The sequence below is a fragment of the Leguminivora glycinivorella genome, chromosome 17 (genome assembly GCF_023078275.1).
Source record: "Leguminivora glycinivorella isolate SPB_JAAS2020 chromosome 17, LegGlyc_1.1, whole genome shotgun sequence".
Classification (NCBI taxonomy): Eukaryota; Metazoa; Arthropoda; class Insecta; order Lepidoptera; family Tortricidae; genus Leguminivora; species Leguminivora glycinivorella.
The window spans coordinates 4516214-4537707 of record NC_062987.1 but is presented as its reverse complement, the minus strand read 5'-3'; the positions used below and the strand labels follow the sequence as shown (position 1 = coordinate 4537707).

The 21494-nt window shown below is 42.9% G+C and overlaps 1 protein-coding gene across 1 annotated transcript; it reads left to right on the top strand.

The window, feature by feature from the left end:
- Positions 1–172: 172 nt before the first annotated feature.
- On the top strand, positions 173–19558 carry LOC125235337 (UDP-glucosyltransferase 2-like). Its single transcript, XM_048141876.1, has 4 exons — positions 173–1362; positions 4232–4454; positions 9042–9258; positions 18456–19558. The coding sequence occupies exons 1-4, from the start codon at positions 547–549 to the stop codon at positions 18766–18768; spliced, it is 1569 nt and encodes a 522-aa protein (XP_047997833.1). The 5' UTR covers positions 173–546; the 3' UTR covers positions 18769–19558.
- The last annotated feature ends 1936 nt before the right edge of the window (positions 19559–21494 follow it).

The following is a 21494-nucleotide window of genomic DNA, read 5'->3' as shown; positions in this document are numbered from 1 at the left end:
AATAGTTGGTACTCGCGTCTGAATAAACCATAGCCGTAATGACATTAAAATGCTACCTCATATTGAAATAATTTGAGGCCCCATTTTAGTCGCCAAACTATTATTTTTGATACCCATTTCTATGGTTATTTAGTCGCCCGGTTAAATACGTGCCGTTATATATTAATTAATTAAATCAGAACTTAGGTAGATAAACAGTGAACTGTGTCATAGTCCAAGCGTTGCACTCTCCAGATACCGTTATCAAATTCATCTGCAAGTAAATAAGTACATTAGCCACTCATACGCATAACTTTCTACATCATTATATTCAAACAGTCGGGGCCGCGCCGTCGGCATGGCATCACGTCTTCACTATTTTCCACGATTCTCGACCTCGGTCATGATCAAATTAACGTCGTCACCACTATTTTTGTCCGTTACGAAATGACCACGTCATCAACGATTACCTCATACCTACCTATTATTAGATAACTACGCAAGCCGGCATCAATTCACGCCCTAGTAACCAATTCTCAGTGCAACAAAACGAACGCGTCCGCAAAAATGAAAAATTACGTTCTCGCCTATTTCCTTGCGACCCTATTCGTTGCAGACTGTTACAGAATTCTCGGGATATTCCCATCGTTGGATCGGAATAATTATCTGACTTACCGTAGTTTGTTTAGAGAGTTAGCTACGCGCGAGCATGAAGTGACTCTGATTACACATTTCCAGCTCCCTAACCCACCAGCTTCGTATAAGGAAGTGCTGTTAAGTGATCAACAAGTGTATAAAGGTCTGTCGTACGAATCTGTTATCGTGAATGAAGTGTCGCGAGTGCCGTTCGAGACACTAGTGTCGACTAAGACGGGCAACGACGACTGCAAGAAGCTAATGAATAACAATCACGTATTGCACATGATCAAGACGCGACCTCGCTTCGATGTCGTTTTAGTCGAGTCGTATAACAGCGATTGCGGTATAGCATTGGCGGCCAATCTGAGCGCTCCGTACATCGCTTTCAATCCTCAGCCCATTCAAGCGTGGCAGTACAACAGGCTGGGAATCAATTTCAATTCCGCATCCGTACCTTTGGCTAGCCTTCCGTATGGAAAGGATCCTTGGTACTTTGACAGACTGAAGAGCTATGTTCTGTATCATATTACGAATTGGGTGTACTACGTTGGGTCGCAAGTGACGGACCACGTATATTTGTACAAGTACTTAGGAGATGATGTGCCGAGCTTGGAGAGCATGGCGGCAAACGCCAGTTTGGTGTTTGTAAACACGCATCAGTCGGTGTTCGGCGGTACTGCCAGACCTGATAACGTTATCGACATCGGAGGCGTTCATGTTAATCCGCCTAAAGCATTGCCAATTGTAAGTATTACCTTGTTATTTATAAGTAGTCTGCTTTAGTCGGTTGGTAATTAATTGAAATACAAGAAGCATATCATATATATATATCATATCATCATGATGATGATGATGATGAGTCTTATTTGAATAATCTGTTAATATTATAACAATACACTTATCGAACTTAATGTACCTGTACCTATTTCAAATGTTCCTAAATATGCATCCAATAAATATAAAAGGTGATTCCATAAAATTCGGTTAACTTTGTGTTTAGGGCAATTTAATAGATTTGTAATAAATATATTAGGTATCTTATGTTATAGGGGTTGAATATAAACGCCGTTTGATTAGGTCATCCGATTTGGTGTTGATCACTGCATTATTTATTATAGAAAATAATTATCAAATGTCTTAAAAGTCAGTCCCTAGCCATGTCACATTTCCAAATTTCAGATTAAGTTTCTTCAGTATTCATGAGTTTTAATGATATCACTAGATTTTTGTGTTTAAACCAATGTAATATTACACAATGCAAAACCCCGTAACAGTTTTATGGAAGAAAATTACGTTTATGATAATAATTTTTATTCTATAATATTGTTATACGTAACTAGCGTCAGTACCTAGCCACTTAGAAATTTTAAAAATACGCGGCAATCGAGCAAAACCCGTTCTGTTACACTACATCATTCGAAAGTATCAACGTGAAGTTAGCCGCAAACACGACGCGTTCTGCGTCGGCCATCTTATCGCCGGTGCGATTCGCGTCCTTAGAGCGTAAACATGTGCTGTGCCAGTCGATTTTTCAGTCCCTAGGTAAGTTATTTGATATAAAATAAATAAGTTATTTTACCCGTTACCTAATTGTATTCTGATGTGTGCATTGCTGTGAGAGTGAGCTTTAGGTTTCCGCATTTATATCTGAGAATAAGCTATGAGCGATTATGTTTGCATTTGTCAGTCCCTGGACCGTCAGGCCCTGGTTATCTAACTGGCTAGGGACTGACATTATGGCTAGGGATTGACGATAGTATGATAAAGGTGGAAACCAAACGCAATTTATTTCGCATTTAGGCTAAACTATATTTCTAATAGGTAGACATAATTATGATTTGCGCAAAATCATTTAAAAATCTAATTTATATAACATTAATTTTAGAAAATGTCGCCAAAAAAGAAAAATTGGACATCGAAAGAAGATAAGGCTAAAATATAATTAATGTACGTTTGACTGAATTTTTACACTGAACTATTTACAGGACTGTTGTAGCTGTTAAAATGTAATAATAAAAATCATTTAAAACAGAAAATATGTGGTTTTATTCAAAAAAATATTCTTAGTGTCAGTCCCTATCCTCGGCCGTCAGTCCCTAGAAAGCTAATATCAGAAAATTGTAAATATTTCCTTAAATACTAAAAAAATCGGCTGGCCCTTTTGGATGTATCGTACGTGGTCTCATACTTACCCAATGGGTGATCAACTTTTGCGTTAGCATTAAAAAAACACCTCTGACAAAATCTGTCCAAAAGTTAACCGATTTTTATGGAATCACCCAAAAATGTTTATATCGGATGCATAAATGTTGGTACAACAATATATGGAATTGGCAACATTTCATATTTTCGACTACTACTTTTTATTGTTTAGTTTGAAAGAACTCAATATTTAAAGATACGCGTATTTTTTTATTTTTCTTAAAAACTGCTATTTTAATGCGAAAATCCGTTTTTATTACTACTTCGAACAGAAAGAGCGTAAGTTACAAACGTCAAGATACAGCTTTATGACGTCACATGTGTTGTTGAAAAAAGTTTTAACAGTCAGCTTAAACAGTCCGAGATGTCTGACTGTCAAGTGTCACTGTCAACAAATATTGAATAACTACGAGCTATGAAATGTAGAAGTATAAGGAGAGAAATCTGTCAAAGTAGAACAGTCGAAAATGACGTGTCAAACCCTTATGTTGTACCTGCAATTGCAGCGCCACCTGGTTTTATATCTGCACTTCTGAAACTTAAAGCTTTCGCTCCTTACCTCTAATCTCCATACTACTAGCGATGATAAGTGTCACAGTCAAACTCAAGTGACATCCCAACCGGAAGATTTTTTTGGTTATAGTGGCAGCTGTGAATAGTCTGACTCAACTATGTAACGTCACTTCCCCTTTAAACTATTTTTAAGATTTTTTACTAAAAATAAGGAAAACAAAAATATTAAAAAATATATTTTTGTGATCTACAGTCGTACTTATATCTCGAAATGGTTTTCGATTTAGGGACATTGAAAATTTTGAAACGTTGTCAATTCAAGTTTACAAGTCTATTTTATAAGAAACTTTTTAAAAGCCGTAATATAAAGGGCTACTAGCACATACAAGACTTTCAGATATCAAAGATTTCACTTAATTCTGCCAGCTTCATCATCCTCCTTGCGTTATCCCGGCATTTGCCACGGCTGATGGGAGCCTGGGGTCCGCTTAATCCCAAGATTCGACGTAGGCACTAGTTTTACGAAAGCGACTGCCATCTGACCTTCCAACCCGATGGGTAACTAGGCCTTATTGGGATTAGTCCGGTTTCCTCGCGATGTTTTCCTTCACCGAAAAGCGACTGACAAATATCAACTGACATTTCGCACATGTCCCGAATAACTCATTTGTACGAGCCCGGGTTCGAACCCGCAACCTCCGGAGTCCGGATTGAAAGTCGCACGCTCTTACCGCTGGGCCACCAGCGTTCTGCCAGCTTATATTAAACAATCTCATCACATTATCTACTAACTTCGTTCAGTCTCATGTCATAACATCATTATCATCATCCAATATCTTAAAAGCAAACTTCTCACACACGTGACATCTGACGTAAATTAAAACTACCTATCTTCCAGGAAATTGAAAGATTCATAAACGAGGCAGAGCACGGCGTTATATACGTAAACTTGGGCTCCGCGACGAAAGACTCGACGATGCCAGCTGAAAAACTAAGTGAACTGTTATCAACATTCAATAAATTGCCTTTAAGAGTACTTTGGAAATGGGACGGAGGCAGTATTGAGAATTTGCCAAGAAACGTGATGACTATGAGATGGTTCCCGCAGTACGATATTTTAAGTGAGTTATTTACTTAATAAGTAGGGTACATAACTACATATATTATTATAGTACATTTTGGAATGCAACAGTGCCGAGTTTTGAAGTTATGAATAGGTATCCTCTTTTCTAACATGCGCATTATTGATATTAATCCACAATTTATTTTGAAACGAAATGACCGTCGAATGAGGCCCTTAGTACAAAGACGGAAAAACTATGTTTTCTGTGTAGATCATTTGGTATATTTTAGATTAACGACCAATTAAATGGTTTGGGAAAAGTTGCTGAGTGAGTACTGTAATGAATGGAAATGCATAGCTGTTTTTAGTATATTTTTAAAATAAATGAGAGCGTTAAGAAGCATGGCTGGTGTAATGTTGAGTGATAGGATCAGAAAGGATATATCTAGGCTCCGGACATTTTTGTTTCCTCCTAGTCGCGATTCTATACAATATTTATTCCACGCAGCTGAAGTTTACCACATGCGATATTCTTCACAGTCATTATTTGTACACGATCTTGACTCTACCTAGTCGTGATTTCACACAATATTGTTACCGCACAACTGAAGTTTACCACATTCGCTATTCATCACAGTCATTACTTCTACACGATCTTGACTCTACCTAGTCGCGGTTTCACACAATATTTATTCCACGCAGCTGAAGTTTACCACATGCGTTATTTTTCACAGTCATTATTTCTACACAATCTTGACTCTACCTAGTCGCGATTCTACGCAATATTGTTTCCACACAACTGAAGATTACCACATTCGTTATTCATCACAGTCATTACTTCTACACGATCTTGACTCTACCTAGTCGCGACTCTACGCAATATTATTTCCACACAACTGAATATTACCACATTCGTTATTCATCACAGTCATTACTTCTACACGATCTTGACTCTACCTAGTCGCGATTTCACACAATATTTATTCCACGCAACTGAAGTTTTACCACATTCGTTATTCTTCACACAATTATATTTCTATACAATTGTCGCAACCCTATTAATGTACAACATCGGTCACATCTCTGATGGAAAGGCACCCATAAAATATGTGAGTACAAAGATAATATAATTTCACTAGATATAGTTTACGGTGAAGGTTTATGGCCCCGCGTTTCCATGACGTTGATTTGTTGTTACGTACTCTTTCTCTTCGAATAATGCATAATGTTTTCGTTCACTTGTGTTGATTTATACTCAATAAAGACAATTATTTGTATATGTCGCAAGGAAATGGCCAAAACGGAGATTTGATCAAATCTCTAAGGGATATGATCAAATCACGCATGATGTCAAAATGGCGAATCCATTTCATCATTTCTCTAGAAAATTTCAGTCATTTGACTAAATCCCTTACACTGCTTAGTTAAATCACAAAATCGCCCAATAGACACGCCTATTTTCGTCATTTCACTAGATTTGTTTAGCGATTTGATAAAATTCCTGAACCACGACAATAAGTTGACGAAACGAACTTACAAAGTCAACTCGTTTTAACATTTCGATAAACAAATTTAGGGAAATGATAAAGTCTCAACTTGTAAGTGATTTGAACAAACTCTGAACTTGTTTCATGAAATGACGAAGGCAAGAATCTAATATATCCAATTAGATTTATTAGATTCTTGCCTTTTTCACTTGATTTGATTAAATCTCTTACTGGATTAGTGACATGGTAAAATAAAATGTCAAAATAGGTATCAAAGTTCTTTTTAAAAAATTTTACAAATACTAGGTGTTTGTAAACTGAATCTTAATTATTTGTATGTCTACCCCAACACGGAAACCATAGGGTTTTCTGGACCTTTGAGCGACGTGCTGTTAAGCTCTGTGCCAACTCGCGTCTTAGGCCATGGAGCAAACGACTTAATGACGGACGGACGGCCAGCACAGGCAAGCCACAGGTAGAGTGTACTGTCCCATCCACCCACCTCATGGATAACAGAACTCCCCAGGAGCACTTGGGTACGTGAGGTCGCTGTTCCTCAACAGCTCGCCACAAGCTGCCCTGCATTGACATGACTGACTGCACTGGTAAAATCAGTGGGCGAATTTTCACTGCACTCATTTTACCTCGCCATCTGATCTGACCCATGAAGACATTATACTCAATTGAATCCGTTTTAAGAGTTTTTTTTTTCAATAAATAAGAAAAAAATAGAATAAGTGAAGAAACAAAACTAAAAATATTTTATTTTAAATTATTATATTATTTATTAAAACATTTAGTCAAATGACTGAAATTTTCTAGAGAAATGATGAAATGGATTCGCCATTTTGACATCATGCGTGATTTGATCATATCCCTTAGATATTTGATCAAATCTCCGTTTTGGCCATTTCCCTGCGACATATATAAATAATTGTCTTTATTGAGTACTTATAAATCAACACAAGTGAACGAAAACATTATGCATTATTCGAAGAGAAAGAGTACGTAACAACAAATCAACGTCATGGAAACGCGGGGCCATAAACCTTCACCGTAAACTATATCTAGTGAAATTATATTATCTTTGTACTCACATATTTTATGGGTGCCTTTCCATCAGAGATGTGACCGATGTTGTACATTAATAGGGTTGCGACAATTGTATAGAAATATAATTGTGTGAAGAATAACGAATGTGGTAAAACTTCAGTTGCGTGGAATAAATATTGTGTGAAATCGCGACTAGGTAGAGTCAAGATCGTGTAGAAGTAATGACTGTGATGAATAACGAATGTGGTAATATTCAGTTGTGTGGAAATAATATTGCGTAGAGTCGCGACTAGGTAGAGTCAAGATCGTGTAGAAGTAATGACTGTGATGAATAACGAATGTGGTAATCTTCAGTTGTGTGGAAACAATATTGCGTAGAATCGCGAATAGGTAGAGTCAAGATTGTGTAGAAATAATGACTGTGAAAAATAACGCATGTGGTAAACTTCAGCTGCGTGGAATAAATATTGTGTGAAACCGCGACTAGGTAGAGTCAAGATCGTGTAGAAGTAATGACTGTGATGAATAGCGAATGTGGGAAACTTCAGTTGTGCGGAAACAATATTATGTGAAATCGCGACTAGGTAGAGTCAAGATCGTGTACAAATAATGACTGTGAAGAATATCGCATGTGGTAAACTTCAGCTGCGTGGAATAAATATTGTCTAGAATCGCGACTAGGAGGAAACAAAAATGTCCGGAGCCTAGATGTATCCATCAGAAATAGCGTGATAAGAGAGAAGTGTGGAGTGGATGTAGATGTGGTGACAAAGATTGAGATGGGTATGTTAAGGTGGTTTGGGCATGTAGAGAGGATGGATGAGAGGAGATTGACGAAGAAAGTATATGAAAAAGGAGTAGAAGGGTCAGTTGGTAGTGGAAGACCTAGGCGAACTTTTCTTGATCAAATCGGGGAAATATTGCAAAAAGGCCAGGTCAGAAGTACTCGAAACCGACGAGCGTGTATGAGAAACGTTATGAAAGTGTGTGAAGCGAAAGTGGTTTGTCAGGATCGTAGTAAATGGAAATCCGTGATCTCTGCCTACCCCTCTGGGAAACAGGCGTGATTGTATGTATGTATGTATGTATGTTTTAAAATAAACAAAATAAGTACGGTGTAAGTGTGGTGAGGTAACGGCTTAAGAATTTCACCTCCCTCTTTCTTCCCGTGGGTGTCGTAGAAGTCGGCTGTGGTATATGGGTTAAATTGTGGCGTAGGCGAGAGGCTGGCAACATGTAATGTCACAATTTCAATTTCTTTCAACCCCTTTTTGCCCAGAGTGGCTCTGAAACTTGAGTAGTTCATGTGCTCTGCCTACCCCTTTATGGGATACAGGCGTAATTATATGTATGTAAGTTAAGTACTTGTAGTTGAATGTGGTACGTTTTATTTTATCAGTCTAAATTCATTCTACTTCTACTTTCAATGACCTTAATGGTGAAAATGTTTACAGTACTTTCCCGCATTGCTTCGATATGTTATTTTACTTTTTAGTTCCACATTAATAAGTACCTCAACTAGCAAACATGAAACGTGGTCTTCAAATAGAAATTGTATTTGCGAACATGACGTTATTGATGAAAAATATACACTCGTTGAAAGCAATTTTATTACATTCTGACACCTCTTTCGCGTATTTATTTTCGTACCTAGAGTTTTTATAAAGCTAGTGACATTTCGATGGTTCCTTTTGATGCGCAGACTGACCAAAAATTTGTTGTTCTTTTAATGTTGCATATTTTATGTATTACTCAACGTTTGCGCCTAAGTATGTAGAAGCTGAAGGAATAGTAGTTAATAGGAGGCCAAATCAAACTTGCATTTGAATTTGATATGTGTATTACCTACGGTACGAGCAGTACCAAATATTAAGCGAAATTCTGTCTCATGAGTGATAACAGAAGCATATTAATATCAAAACTTACCTGTAAATAAAACTCTAGAACGCAGTCTGTACTTTTATTTCATCATCAAATTGTATGTTCAGATTGTTCATTTAGGCCCACACTCATGTGCACTTACTTTTTTTTATTTAGCAAAAAAGACAATGTACACAAGCATATTAATCAATGCGAATAAGTACAATTTATTTTTAAATTTACAGAACACGAAAACGTGAAGGCGTTCATTTCTCACGCCGGCATCCTGAGCACAATAGAAGCACTAGATGCCGGTATACCAGTTGTGGCAGTTCCACTTTTCGGAGACCAGTATGGTAACGCGGCCGCCCTTCAGGACGCTGGAGTCGCCACCATCGTGTCTTACCAGGAGTTGACGAAGGAATACCTTTTGAATGCTATCAATGAGGTCTTGGATCCCGGGTAAGAACTCATCTCTTATTTATTCTTGTTCTTCTTTACATCCTGTTGCCCCCTGCTGGGGTGTAGGGTTCGAATCATATTTCTCAATTTTCTCCGGTCTTGGGCAGTTTGGGCAACCTTCTCCCACATCCCTAATACCCTGAGCTCTTGCTGAACAGAGCGACGCCAAGTTGATTTAGGGCGGCATGGTTTCCGCTTGCCTGGTATATTCAAGGTGAGGGCCACTTTGGATAGATGGGTATCAGGTTTTCTGAGGATATGTCCAATCAAATGCCATTTCCGCTTCTAGATTTTTTTGTGTACTGGTCCAGTTAGGCCAAAAGATACCCAGGTCATCTCTTATACTCGCCATAAAAACACTATATCAGGGAGTTTGGTTACATAGGCGAGGTTGACTGGTAGGGAATACCTTAAAGCATTAAGTCCACCTTTTTGTGTTGTAATATTTTTTCTTTTATTTAATAATTATTATTTCCTTTATTTATTTTGCTTCTTAGGTTAAGCTTTTTATAATATGAATATAAAAGTAAAATACAAAAACACATACAAAACAATATAAAAAACATATAAACACATTATAAAAAACCTAACCTAGGGTGCCGCCAGCAGCGGGGCAGGGCCCAAGCTGCCGGTGGTTAGGGCTGCAGAGAGAGGAACCGTCGGACTATCCGCGCCGTGTCCAAGATCACCGCCTTCTGCATCTGGCCCTTGATCCAGCCACCTAGCGAGAGTCTCTTAAGATGTTGATCGAGACTCTTCGCTATGAGACCGTTCACTGAAACGACTATCGGAACAATGATCGTTGAATCAACATCCCACATGGCGGTTATCTCGTGAGCCAAGTCTAGGTACTTACTGGACTTGTCCTTCTCGGCTTTCACGAGATTCTCATCATGGGGGATGGTGATGTCAACGAGCACGGCCCGGCGTTGCGGTCGATCTATTATCACAATGTCAGGCTTATTGGCTACAATAGTCCTGTCAGTGATAATAGATCGATCCCAATAGAGCGTGGCACGACCATTTTCAAGAACTGGCGCAGGCAAGTACTTGTAGTACGGTACTTCGCGGTCCACAAGGCCGTATTGAAGAGCAAGTTGCTGGTGAATAATCCTGGCTACGAGATTATGTCTGTGCAGGTACTCGCCGTTAGCAAGATGAGAACAACCGGAAATGATATGCCTGAGTGACTCTCCGGGACGGCGGCATGCCCGACAAATGTCGACCGTACCGTCCTTCAGGATATATTTCCGGTAGTTGTTCGTCATCATAACTTCGTCCGCAATTGCACAGGCAAAACCCTCGGTTTCTCCGAAGAGGTCCCCGAATCGTAACCAGTTCACCGATGCGAGCAGGTCTACATCGGGTCCCGTGAGGGCCTTGTAGAACCGCCCGTGTAGCTGCTTGCTCTCCCATACCGCCTTGCGGTCCGCAGTACTTAGTACCACAGGTTTGCGCCAGTTCTCTTTCGCCAAGGAGAGCGGCGTGAGGTTTCCGTCAACTGCCACCACATCACGATGCATCCCACATTCGTTGTTAAGGAAGTAATTCCTGAGATTGTACACCTCACGGTTGTGGAGATCTTTGGCGTTTAGGAAGCCTCGACCTCCGCACTTCCGTGGGATGTACAATCTCATAACAGACGAGCGCGGGTGTAACATACGATGTGTGGTAAGCAGTGAACGGACCCTCCGATCCAGGGCGTCCAGCTCAGTCTGGGTCCACCGTAGTATGCCAAAGGAGTATGTGAGTAGAGGCATTACCCAGGCGTTAAAGGCGCGCACTTTGTTGCCTCCTGACAAAAGACTGTTAAGGACTTTTGTGAGCCGACTGAAAAAGCGCTCCTTCACCGACCGTCTAATGCCAACATCCTCAATACCCAACGACTGTGACATACCAAGGTACTTATAGGTTTCTGATTCAGAGATAGATCTGAACGACATCGTCTCAGAAAGTTGTAAATTTTCTGAATTTACAACCTCCCCCGCTGTACATGCATAACCGCACACTTATCGACACCAAACTCCATTCTGATGGCGGTACTGAAAACTTCTGTGGTTTTCAATAGCACCATCAGGTCTTGGGCGTTCGGTGCAAATAGTTTGAGATCGTCCATGTACAGAAGGTGAGAGATGACTTCACCCTCTCTCCGAAGCCGGCAACCTAGCCCAGAATCCTTCAGCAGCGTGCTGAGGGGATTCAGAGCTAGGCAGAACCATAATGGACTCAAACTGTCACCCTGGAATATTCCTCGCTCAATCCTTATGAAGTCCTGCGGGCCAAGGGGGTCATCCCTGCCTCCTGGTTGACGAAGGACTGTGGTCCACTGCCTCATACATGCAGCCAGGAAGGATATTAAAGCTGCATCAAGTTTATACAGCTCCAATACCCTTCTCAGCCATGAATGAGGCACCGAATCATAGGCCTTCTTATAGTCAATCCAAGCGGCCGAGATGGCTCCCCTGTTCCGCCGAACTTGTTGGCAGATGGTCATGTCTATGAGGAGGAGCTCTTTAGTACCACGGGACCCAACCCTACATCCATTTTGAGCGGGAGCCAGAATGTTGTTAGCGACAATATGCGCGTTAATTTTTGCTCTCAAAATGGATGTAAGGAGCTTGTAAAGTGTAGGCAAGCACGTAATGGGTCTGTAGTTTTTTGCTTCCGTGGTACTACCGGACTTATAGAGCAGGAAAGTAACACCAGTTGTTAGGGAAGGTGGGAGAGAACCAAGATCGAGGGCTTGTTGAAATTGCGTTGCCAAACGCGAGTGCGAGCATCGAAACCATTTTAGCCAGAAGTTGTGCAATCCGTCCGGTCCAGGACTTTTCCAGTTCTGGGCCGTACGGGTAGCACAACTTACGTCGTCGGGGCTGATGGTGATAGCCCCCATAGGCTCGATGTTCTCGCACTCACGTTCGACAACGGCCATCCACTCGCCCTCCGTGTGCTCAACGGGCACCGACCAGATGCTACGCCAGAAATCAGACATGGCAGTAGCATCCGGTAGCCGCACGTCGGACACACGAGGGTCGGTTTCCTCCCACCTTCGGTATACTTTCCTTTGGTCGCTTTGAAAAAGACGATTCTGCTGGAATCGGTCCACACGCTTTCTGTAGCGGCGAATACGGCTTGCCCATGCATAGACTTTCTGCTTCAGGAAGTCGATGCGCTCTGTGACATTGGCCAAATAGTTCACACGCCTGGTTCACAAAGCGCATTACTCGGGGGCGATTATTACCCCCTCTGAAGCAGATCAGCTTTGCAATGAGAGTCCTAAACGAGTTGATACGACGCTCGATCCGTACTTGCCATGCAGGGACACCTCCGGCGGTCCTAGTTGCACGGTCAGCGTTCGGAAACTTGACTCGAGCAACACGGCACGCCGCGATGGCCCCGCAGTACATGATCGAGTGTGTATCATCTAGATCTTTACTAGTCCGCATATATGGATCTAGTAAAGCATTTAAGGCTCCTATTAGCGCTAGATTGCGTCTATTCATGGGCAGACGTGGTAATCGTGGCCTAGGGTTGTTTGTGGAGCGATACTGCGTAATCGCCTCTTCCAAAGACCTCCTCAGTTGCTCATTGGCAGGCTCACTCTCGCTCTGACTCGCGAAGTCCCCGCCGTCGTTACCGGAATCAACCCGCGGCGCCTCCGGTGCCAGGTCGGGTTCGGGCACCGGGTCCGGCGACATGGCGGGCAAATCCCGCCCCGAGGCGGGGTCTGCGCGAGTAGCAAGAGCCTCCTGGCGAAGCCGATCAAGTGTGGCGTCATCCAACCGCTTTGACCGCTGAATGACACGCACCTGATCCGACAGTCGCTGCTCCGATACGGTGGTGGTGGGTTCAAGCGTCTGAAACAGAAGCAGCATTCTTGAACGATACGCGGACAGCCTAGTTCCCCCCTCTGTAGCCCCATAGTACGCTCGCATGACATTCTCGTTCATCAACTGAGACCATCTCATGCGGCGCACTACACCACCGGCAGCGGGAGCCGTGGGCGGGGCAGGATGTCCCGCAGGCCCCAAGCGTGCCGGCAGCGGTGGCCGCCCTCGTCGCGCTGGTGGTCGTGGCGGCGGCGGCGGCGGCCCGCTCTCGTCGCTCGACTCGCTGGTGTCGGCCGCGGTAGCGAACTCGTCGCTCGACGGCGGTTGCGAGGAGACGGACGAGGCGGGCGAGGGTGGTGGGCGTGCGCTTTGTAGAACCGCTGATTGTCCGCGTGTTTTGCTTCTTGTGATCATTCCGTGATATTTGTCTTGTCGTACATGTCGATAATTTTTATGAAATATACCCAATACAAGTTTGGTCACATGTAGAACTGACTTGGGTTCTGGTTTCCATAAAAAGTAACTCAAAAATCAACATGTAAATACAAAATATCCAAAAAAAATTAAGAGAGATTAGCAAAACATGTTTGTAGTTGACAGCGTCATTTTTAGTAGTATTATTCCTCTTTATTCATTTTAATTCTTAGGCTAGGTTTTATAATATGATTATAAAAGTAAAATACAAAACCACATACAAAACAATACAAAATATATAAACACATTATAAAAAACCTAACCTAGGGTGCCGCCAGCAGCGGGGCAGGGCCCAAGCTGCCGGTGGTTAGGGCTGCAGAGAGAGGAACCGTCGGACTATCCGCGCTGTGTCCAAGATCACCGCCTTCTGCATCTGGCCCTTGATCCAGCCACCTAGCGAGAGTCTCTTAAGATGTTGGTCGAGACTCTTCGCTATGAGACCGTTCGCTGAAACGACTATCGGAACAATGATCGTTGATTCAACATCCCACATGGCGGTTATCTCGTGAGCCAAGTCTAGGTACTTACTGGACTTGTCCTTCTCGGCTTTCACGAGATTCTCATCATGGGGGATGGTGATGTCAACGAGCACTGCCCGGCGTTGCAGTCGATCTATTATCACAATGTCAGGCTTATTGGCTACAATAGTCCTGTCAGTGATAATAGATCGATCCCAATAGAGCGTGGCACGACCATTTTCGAGAACCGGCGCAGGTAAGTACTTGTAGTACGGTACTTCGCGGTCCACAAGGCCATATTGAAGAGCAAGTTGCTGGTGAATAATCCTGGCTACGAGATTATGTCTGTGCAAGTACTCGCCGTTAGCAAGATGAGAACAACCGGAAATGATATGCCTGAGTGACTCTCCGGGACGGCGGCATGCCCGACAAATGTCGACCGTACCGTCCTTCAGGATATATTTCCGGTAGTTGTTCGTCATCATAACTTCGTCCGCAATACACAGGCAAAACCCTCGGTTTCTCCGAAGAGGTCCCCGAATCGTAACCAGTTCACCGATGCGAGCAGATCTACATCGGGTCCCGTGAGGGCCTTGTAGAACCGCCCGTGTAGCTGCTTGCTCTCCCATACCGCCCTGCGGTCCGCAGTACTTAGTACCACAGGTTTGCGCCAGTTCTGTTTCGCCAAGGAGAGCGGCGTGAGGTTTCCGTCCACTGCCACCACATCACGATGCATCCCGCACTCGTTGTTAAGGAAGTAATTCCTGAGATTGTACACCTCACGGTTGTGGAGATCTTTGGCGTTTAGGAAGCCTCGACCTCCGCACTTCCGTGGGATGTACAATCTCATAACAGACGAGCGTGGGTGTAACATACGGTGTGTGGTAAGCAGTGAGCGGACCCTCCGATCCAGGGCGTCCAGCTCAGTCTGGGTCCACCGTAGTATGCCAAAGGAGTATGTGAGTAGAGGCATTACCCAGGCGTTAAAGGCGCGCACTTTGTTGCCTCCTGACAAAAGACTGTTAAGGACTTTTGTGAGCCGACTGAAAAAGCGCTCCTTCACCGACCGTCTAATGCCAACATCCTCAATACCCAACGACTGTGACATACCAAGGTACTTATAGGTTTCTGATTCAGAGATAGATCTGAACGACATCGTCTCAGAAAGTTGTAAATTTTCTGAATTTACAACCTCCCCCGCTGTACATGCATAACCGCACACTTATCGACACCAAACTCCATTCTGATGGCGGTACTGAAAACTTCTGTGGTTTTCAATAGCACCATCAGATCTTGGGTGTTCGGTGCAAATAGTTTGAGATCGTCCATGTACAGAAGGTGAGAGATGACTTCACCCTCTCTCCGAAGCCGGCAACCTAGCCCAGAATCCTTCAGCAGCGTGCTGAGGGGATTCAGAGCTAGGCAGAACCATAATGGACTCAAACTGTCACCCTGGAATATTCCTCGCTCAATCCTTATGAAGTCCTGCGGGCCAGGGGGGTCATCCCTGCCTCCTGGTTGACGAAGGACTGTGGTCCACTGCCTCATACATGCAGCCAGGAAGGATATTAAAGCTGCATCAAGTTTATACAGCTCCAATACCCTTCTCAGCCATGAATGAGGCACCGAATCATAGGCCTTCTTATAGTCAATCCAAGCGGCCGAGATGACCCCCTTGTTCCGCCGAACTTGTTGGCAGATGGTCATGTCTATGAGGAGGAGCTCTTTAGTACCACGGGACCCAACCCTACATCCATTTTGAGCGGGAGCCAGAATGTTGTTAGCGACAATATGCGCGTTAATTTTTGCTCTCAAAATGGATGTAAGGAGCTTGTAAAGTGTAGGCAAGCACGTAATGGGTCTGTAGTTTTTTGCTTCCGTGGTACTACCGGACTTATAGAGCAGGAAAGTAACACCAGTTGTTAGGGAAGGTGGGAGAGAACCAAGATCGAGGGCTTGTTGAAATTGCGTTGCCAAACGCGAGTGCGAGCATCGAAACCATTTTAGCCAGAAGTTGTGCAATCCGTCCGGTCCAGGACTTTTCCAGTTCTGGGCCGTACGGACAGCACAACTTACGTCGTCGGGGCTGATGGTGATAGCCCCCATAGGTTCGATGTTCTCGCACTCGCGTTCGACAACGGTCATCCACTCACCCTCCGTGTGTTCGACGGGCACCGACCAGATGCTACGCCAGAAATCAGACATGGCAGTAGCATCCGGCAGCCGCACATCAGACACACGAGGGTCGGTTTCCTCCCACCTTCGGTATACTTTCCTTTGGTCGCTTTGAAAAAGACGATTCTGCTGGAATCGGTCCACACGCTTTCTGTAGCGGCGAATACGGCTTGCCCATGCATAGACTTTCTGCTTCAGGAAGTCGATGCGCTCTGTGACATTGGCCAAATAGTCGCGGGGCCTGATGTCCGTCCCCGCGAACGCCTGGTTCACAAAGCGCATTACTCGGGGGCGATTATTACCCCTCTGAAGCAGATCAGCTTTGCAATGAGAGTCCTAAACGAGTTGATACGACGCTCGATCCGTACTTGCCATGCAGGGACACCTCCGACGGTCCTAGTTGCACGGTCAGCGTCCGGAAACTTGACTCGAGCAACACGGCACGCCGCGATGGCTCCGCAGTACATGATCGAGTGTGTATCAGCTAGATCTTTACTAGTCCGTATAAATGGCTCTAGTAAAGCGTTTAAGGCTCCCATTAACGCTAGATTGCGTCTATTCATAGGCAGACGTGGTAATCGTGGCCTAGGATTGTTTGTGGAGCGATACTGCGTAATCGCCTCTTCCAAAGACCTCCTCAGTTGCTCATTAGCAGGCTCACTCACGCTCTGACTCGCGAAGTCCCCGCCGTCGTTACCGGAATCAACCCGCGGCGCCTCCGGTGCCAGGTCGGGTTCGGGCACCGGGTCCGGCGACATGGCGGGCAAATCCCGCCCCGAGGCGGGGTCCGCGCGAGCAGCGAGAGCCTCCTGGCGAAGCCGATCAAGTGTGGCGTCATCCAACCGCTTTGACCGCTGAATGACGCGCACCTGATCCGATAGACGCTGCTCCGATACGGTGGTGGATGGCTCGAGTGCCTGAAACAGAGGCAGCATTCTAGAACGGTACGCGGATAGCCGGGTTCCCCCCTCTGTGGCCCCGTAATAGGCGCGCATGACATTCTCGTTTATTTGTCGAGTCCATGTCATGCGACGCACTACACCACCGGCAGCGGGAGCCGTGGGCGGGGCAGGATGTCCCGCAGGCCCCAAGCGTGCCGGCAGCGGTGGCCGCCCTCGTCGCGCAGGTGGTGGTGGCGGCGGCGGCGGCGGCCCGCTCTCGTCGCTGGACCCGTCGGTGTCGGGCGCTGTGGCGAACTCGTCGCCCGACGACGATGCGGACGGGGAGCTGGACGAGGCGGGCGGGGATGGTGGGCGTGCGTTTCTTTGTGCCGCTTTGGTGCGTGACCTTGTTAACATTTTCACAAATTTCACAATGCACTTATCGCCGTTTGACAGTTCATTTCCGTATCCGTGTATTTAGATTTATAGTAAACATGATTTAAATAAATACACAAAAACTGAACCACAAAAACCAAGAACGGCGATGTGAGACACGCAGTGTCAGCGGTTTTTTTTTTTTTTTTTTTTTTTAGTATTATTATTATTAGCCCACATTGTCCCACTGCTGGGCAAAGGCCTCCCTCTTACTCTTCCACTTCCGTAATAAAGATTAAATAAATAGTGGAGACCGCAGGTAGGTACACGTAGAAAGTTTGTTACAACGCAAAATTAGTGAATTTGCATAAAGCAAAAGGGCAGGTATTTTCATAGTCTGTAATGGCTACCTACTGATAAATCATTTAACTGAATCTAAAAGCCTCTAAATTTAATGGTTTTTTTTTCAGTATAGTTTCAGTACAAGTGGTTCATTATATATCAGGTCGAAACTTCGGATGGCCATCTGTACTGAAAAACGTCTGTACTGAAATTCGTAACTCCCTTCGGTCGTGTTTTAATTTATCGCTACTCGTTTCGAACTTCCTTTTTTACGCACTTGTATCGTAATGTACTATATCCTACATTATCTTACTTCATCGATTAATGAAGTTTTCTAATTATTTAACTAACATTTAGCCAGCTTTTTCAATTAAGTCTTTCGGGATTTAATTTTTCGTAATAATTGTAGATTGGTTATCGAAGAACAGATGAAACTATTTATAACATTCCTCAATGGCAGACAAGGTTAAACTTTGTTGATACCTACATAATATTTCACCAGTTTTGAAGTTACGTAGGTATTTATGTAAAGTATTCAGGTACTTATCAATGTCATGTAGGATTAGGTACGTAATTCTGTTTAAGGTCTTACATAAAGACAATATTATTAAACATTTAATACCAGTACACCTTCCAGTGAATACCTAACGATTTTTTTGCAGTACTCAGCAGCACGCAAAGTTCCTGTCCAAAGTGTGGCACGACCGTCCAATGTCGCCTCTAGAAACCGCAGTATACTGGACAGAGTACGTCGCTCGATACAACGGCGCGCCGAACCTCCAAGCGACATCTGTGAACAAGCCCTGGTACCAGCAACTACAGCTAGACGTCTTGGCTTTCATCGCTTTAGTCGCGTATGTCATGAGCTACGTTTTGTGTAAAATCGTCGGAGCGCTCTGCTGTTGCTGTTCTAATCCTGAGACGATCAGCGCTGATGCGGAGGAAAGGAGAACTAAACGTGTTAAATTCGAATGAAGCGTTGCGAAAAAGTGGAAAATTTAAGATCAATGTGATAGAACTAAAATCAGCATTTTCTGTTTACTGGAAAGTTTTCTAGTTAGTAAAAATAAGGAAGTTAAAATGATAAGTAGGTACCTACTTACATAGGTAGTTGTATCTTATTTAGTAACTTTAGATACTCAATTATACTTATTTATGATTTGTAAACTCATGGAAACGATTCAGCCCGATTTAATTACAATTGAGGCTTTCTGCATTTCTTAGGTTCAGCGAATAGTGAAATCATCATCATCATCATCATCATAAGGCCTCGTACATCTTTACAGATGATGACAGCGTTTGAATGCGCGACTATAAATACCTATCTGACATGAAAGTCCGCATTTCTTACATTTAAATTAAGATCCAATCGCCGAGGAGACAGTATCGCGATTGTGTCTTTTTGCACGCTTTACGGCTACTAAGAAGACCGTAATCTTAGCGCAGGGTTACACTTGCCAGCCGTCCACCTTGCTGGAGAGTGAGCCTTAGAAGTCGTTGATAAGTTCTGTTATCTCGGATCGAATAGTGAAATAGAGTGGCTTAAAAGTTATGTGACTTATGTGGTATAACTAAACTAATAGAATAGATAAAGTGACGGGTTTCTTTAAAAGCAGATGATATTTTGTCTACGATACATTATTTGGGTGAATCAACTTTTTCTTACTTTTTGCAATAATTGCCCATACTTATTATTAGCTCTACTTTTGTGAGTTTTAACCTGGCCATCGTGAATAAAGATCCTTATTTTTATTTTACATTAAGGGAATAATTAAAAAAAAAAACATTTACAATTAAATCTATATGTGACCCAGTGGAGGAGACACTTTTTTCATACAAAAGTGAGGGACAGCTATGTCCACTGGGTCACTGCTCGAAATAAAGTAATAAAATAGCAAATCCTATAAAAACATGATGTATTGCATAGCTTGTATATCTGTTTTTAATACAATAAGTATAAACTAATTACACTAAATACAAATTAAATTTTTCTGACCACATGTAGTCGAAGTATGCGTAATTTTGCTGGCAAAGAAAAGTTGATTCACCCATTTAATAAGCCTTGTGTCAGGTTGAACTTTTGTACATAGATCTTAATTTTGCTTATAATAAAGTTATAAAATAAGTATATTGAATATTATTAATGCAAAGTACTTCTCTCTGTGTTGTCAAAGTGCTTATAAATGATCTGTGTAGTTACCATGCCACTATCATGCATTATTAATACGTAACTCCGTGGCGTGAACGACACGGGAAATATTCTCATATACATTGTATAAAATAAAGTACATTAATATACAGAAAACAAAAAGTACATATTCTATCATCCGGTCAGAAAGCGTCAAATTTCAAGCCCGTGCATGCGCGAAGTTACCACTTTTTGGCTCCATCACAGAATATATAATAGTACAAGTACAGAAGGCTCACTCCTTTGATGTTCACAAAATGCACATTCTAAATTCTTACCTAGGTACATAACAAACGGACCGCACGCGAACAGCCGACATTGAATTTTATTGCGCCGCTGAATGGGCCGCGAACTCGCGGCCGCCGACATGTACTTGTAGCGCGGCGATAGAATCGCGAAGTGAACGGCACTAGCTCCATCGAATAGAAAACTAGTATACACATCTTGGCCAATAAATAAGAAAATCTCAGATCACATGTATATAATCCTTATTTCTTTACATATATCGCTATCTAATATTTTAAGATAGGTACTTAATTTATTTTGTATACATTTTTATACTTTACAAAAAAATAAATATTATTGCTTTACAAACAACATTTATTTCTATAATCTAAAAAACATCATCCCGATATGAAAACATTTTGAATGTAGGTACACTGAATGTAATTTTGGCGACACGGCAGAGTCCCAAGAAGTCGAGCAAACACAACGTTGCAATGGAAACACATCTATCAGCATCGAGCCGCATGTTATGTATGCGAAATCGCTCGTTAGTAGGGTACATTCGCCTCATTCGTTGAAACAACCAAAAAACCGGCCAAGAGCGTGTCGGGCCACGCTCAGTGTAGGGTTCCGTAGTTTTCCGTATTTTTCTCAAAAACTACTGAACCTATCAAGTTGAAAACAATTTTCCTAGAAAGTCTTTATAAAGTTCTACTTTTGTGATTTTTTTCATATTTTTTAAACATACGGTTCAAAAGTTAGAGGGGGGGGACGCACTTTTTTTTCCTTTAGGAGCGATTATTTCCGAAAATACTAATATTATCAAAAAACCATCTTAGTAAACCCTTATTCATTTTTAAATACCTATCCAACAATATATCACACGTTGGGGTTGGAATGAAAAAAAAAATCAGCCCCCACTTTACATGTAGGGGGGGTACCCTAATAAAACATTTTTTTCCATTTTTTATTTTTGCACTTTGTCGGCGTGATTGAAATACAGATTGGTACCAAATTTCAGCTTTCTAGTGCTAACGGTTACTGAGATTATCCGCGGACGGACGGACGGACGGACGGACGGACGGACGGACGGACGGACAGACAGACATGGCGAAACTATAAGGGTTCCTAGTTGACTACGGAACCCTAAAAATCGTCTTTCGGAATAGTGCTTCAAAGCTTGTATCACCGAATTAGGCGTGTCACCGAATGAGGCGAGTTTACCCTAGACCCTAGAACACCGCCGTCGATTCGCTTGTCTATCGGCTTTTAGCTTTCTGACGCTAGC

Bases quoted from the DNA above. Each gene is read 5' to 3' on its own strand.
- LOC125235337 (XM_048141876.1), top strand. From the start codon at position 547: ATGAAAAATTACGTTCTCGCCTATTTCCTTGCGACCCTATTCGTTGCA. The intron at 1,363-4,231 runs GTAAGTATTACC...CCTATCTTCCAG, and splicing joins CGCCTAAAGCATTGCCAATT to GAAATTGAAAGATTCATAAA. The intron at 9,259-18,455 runs GTAAGAACTCAT...ATTTTTTTGCAG, and splicing joins AATGAGGTCTTGGATCCCGG to TACTCAGCAGCACGCAAAGT.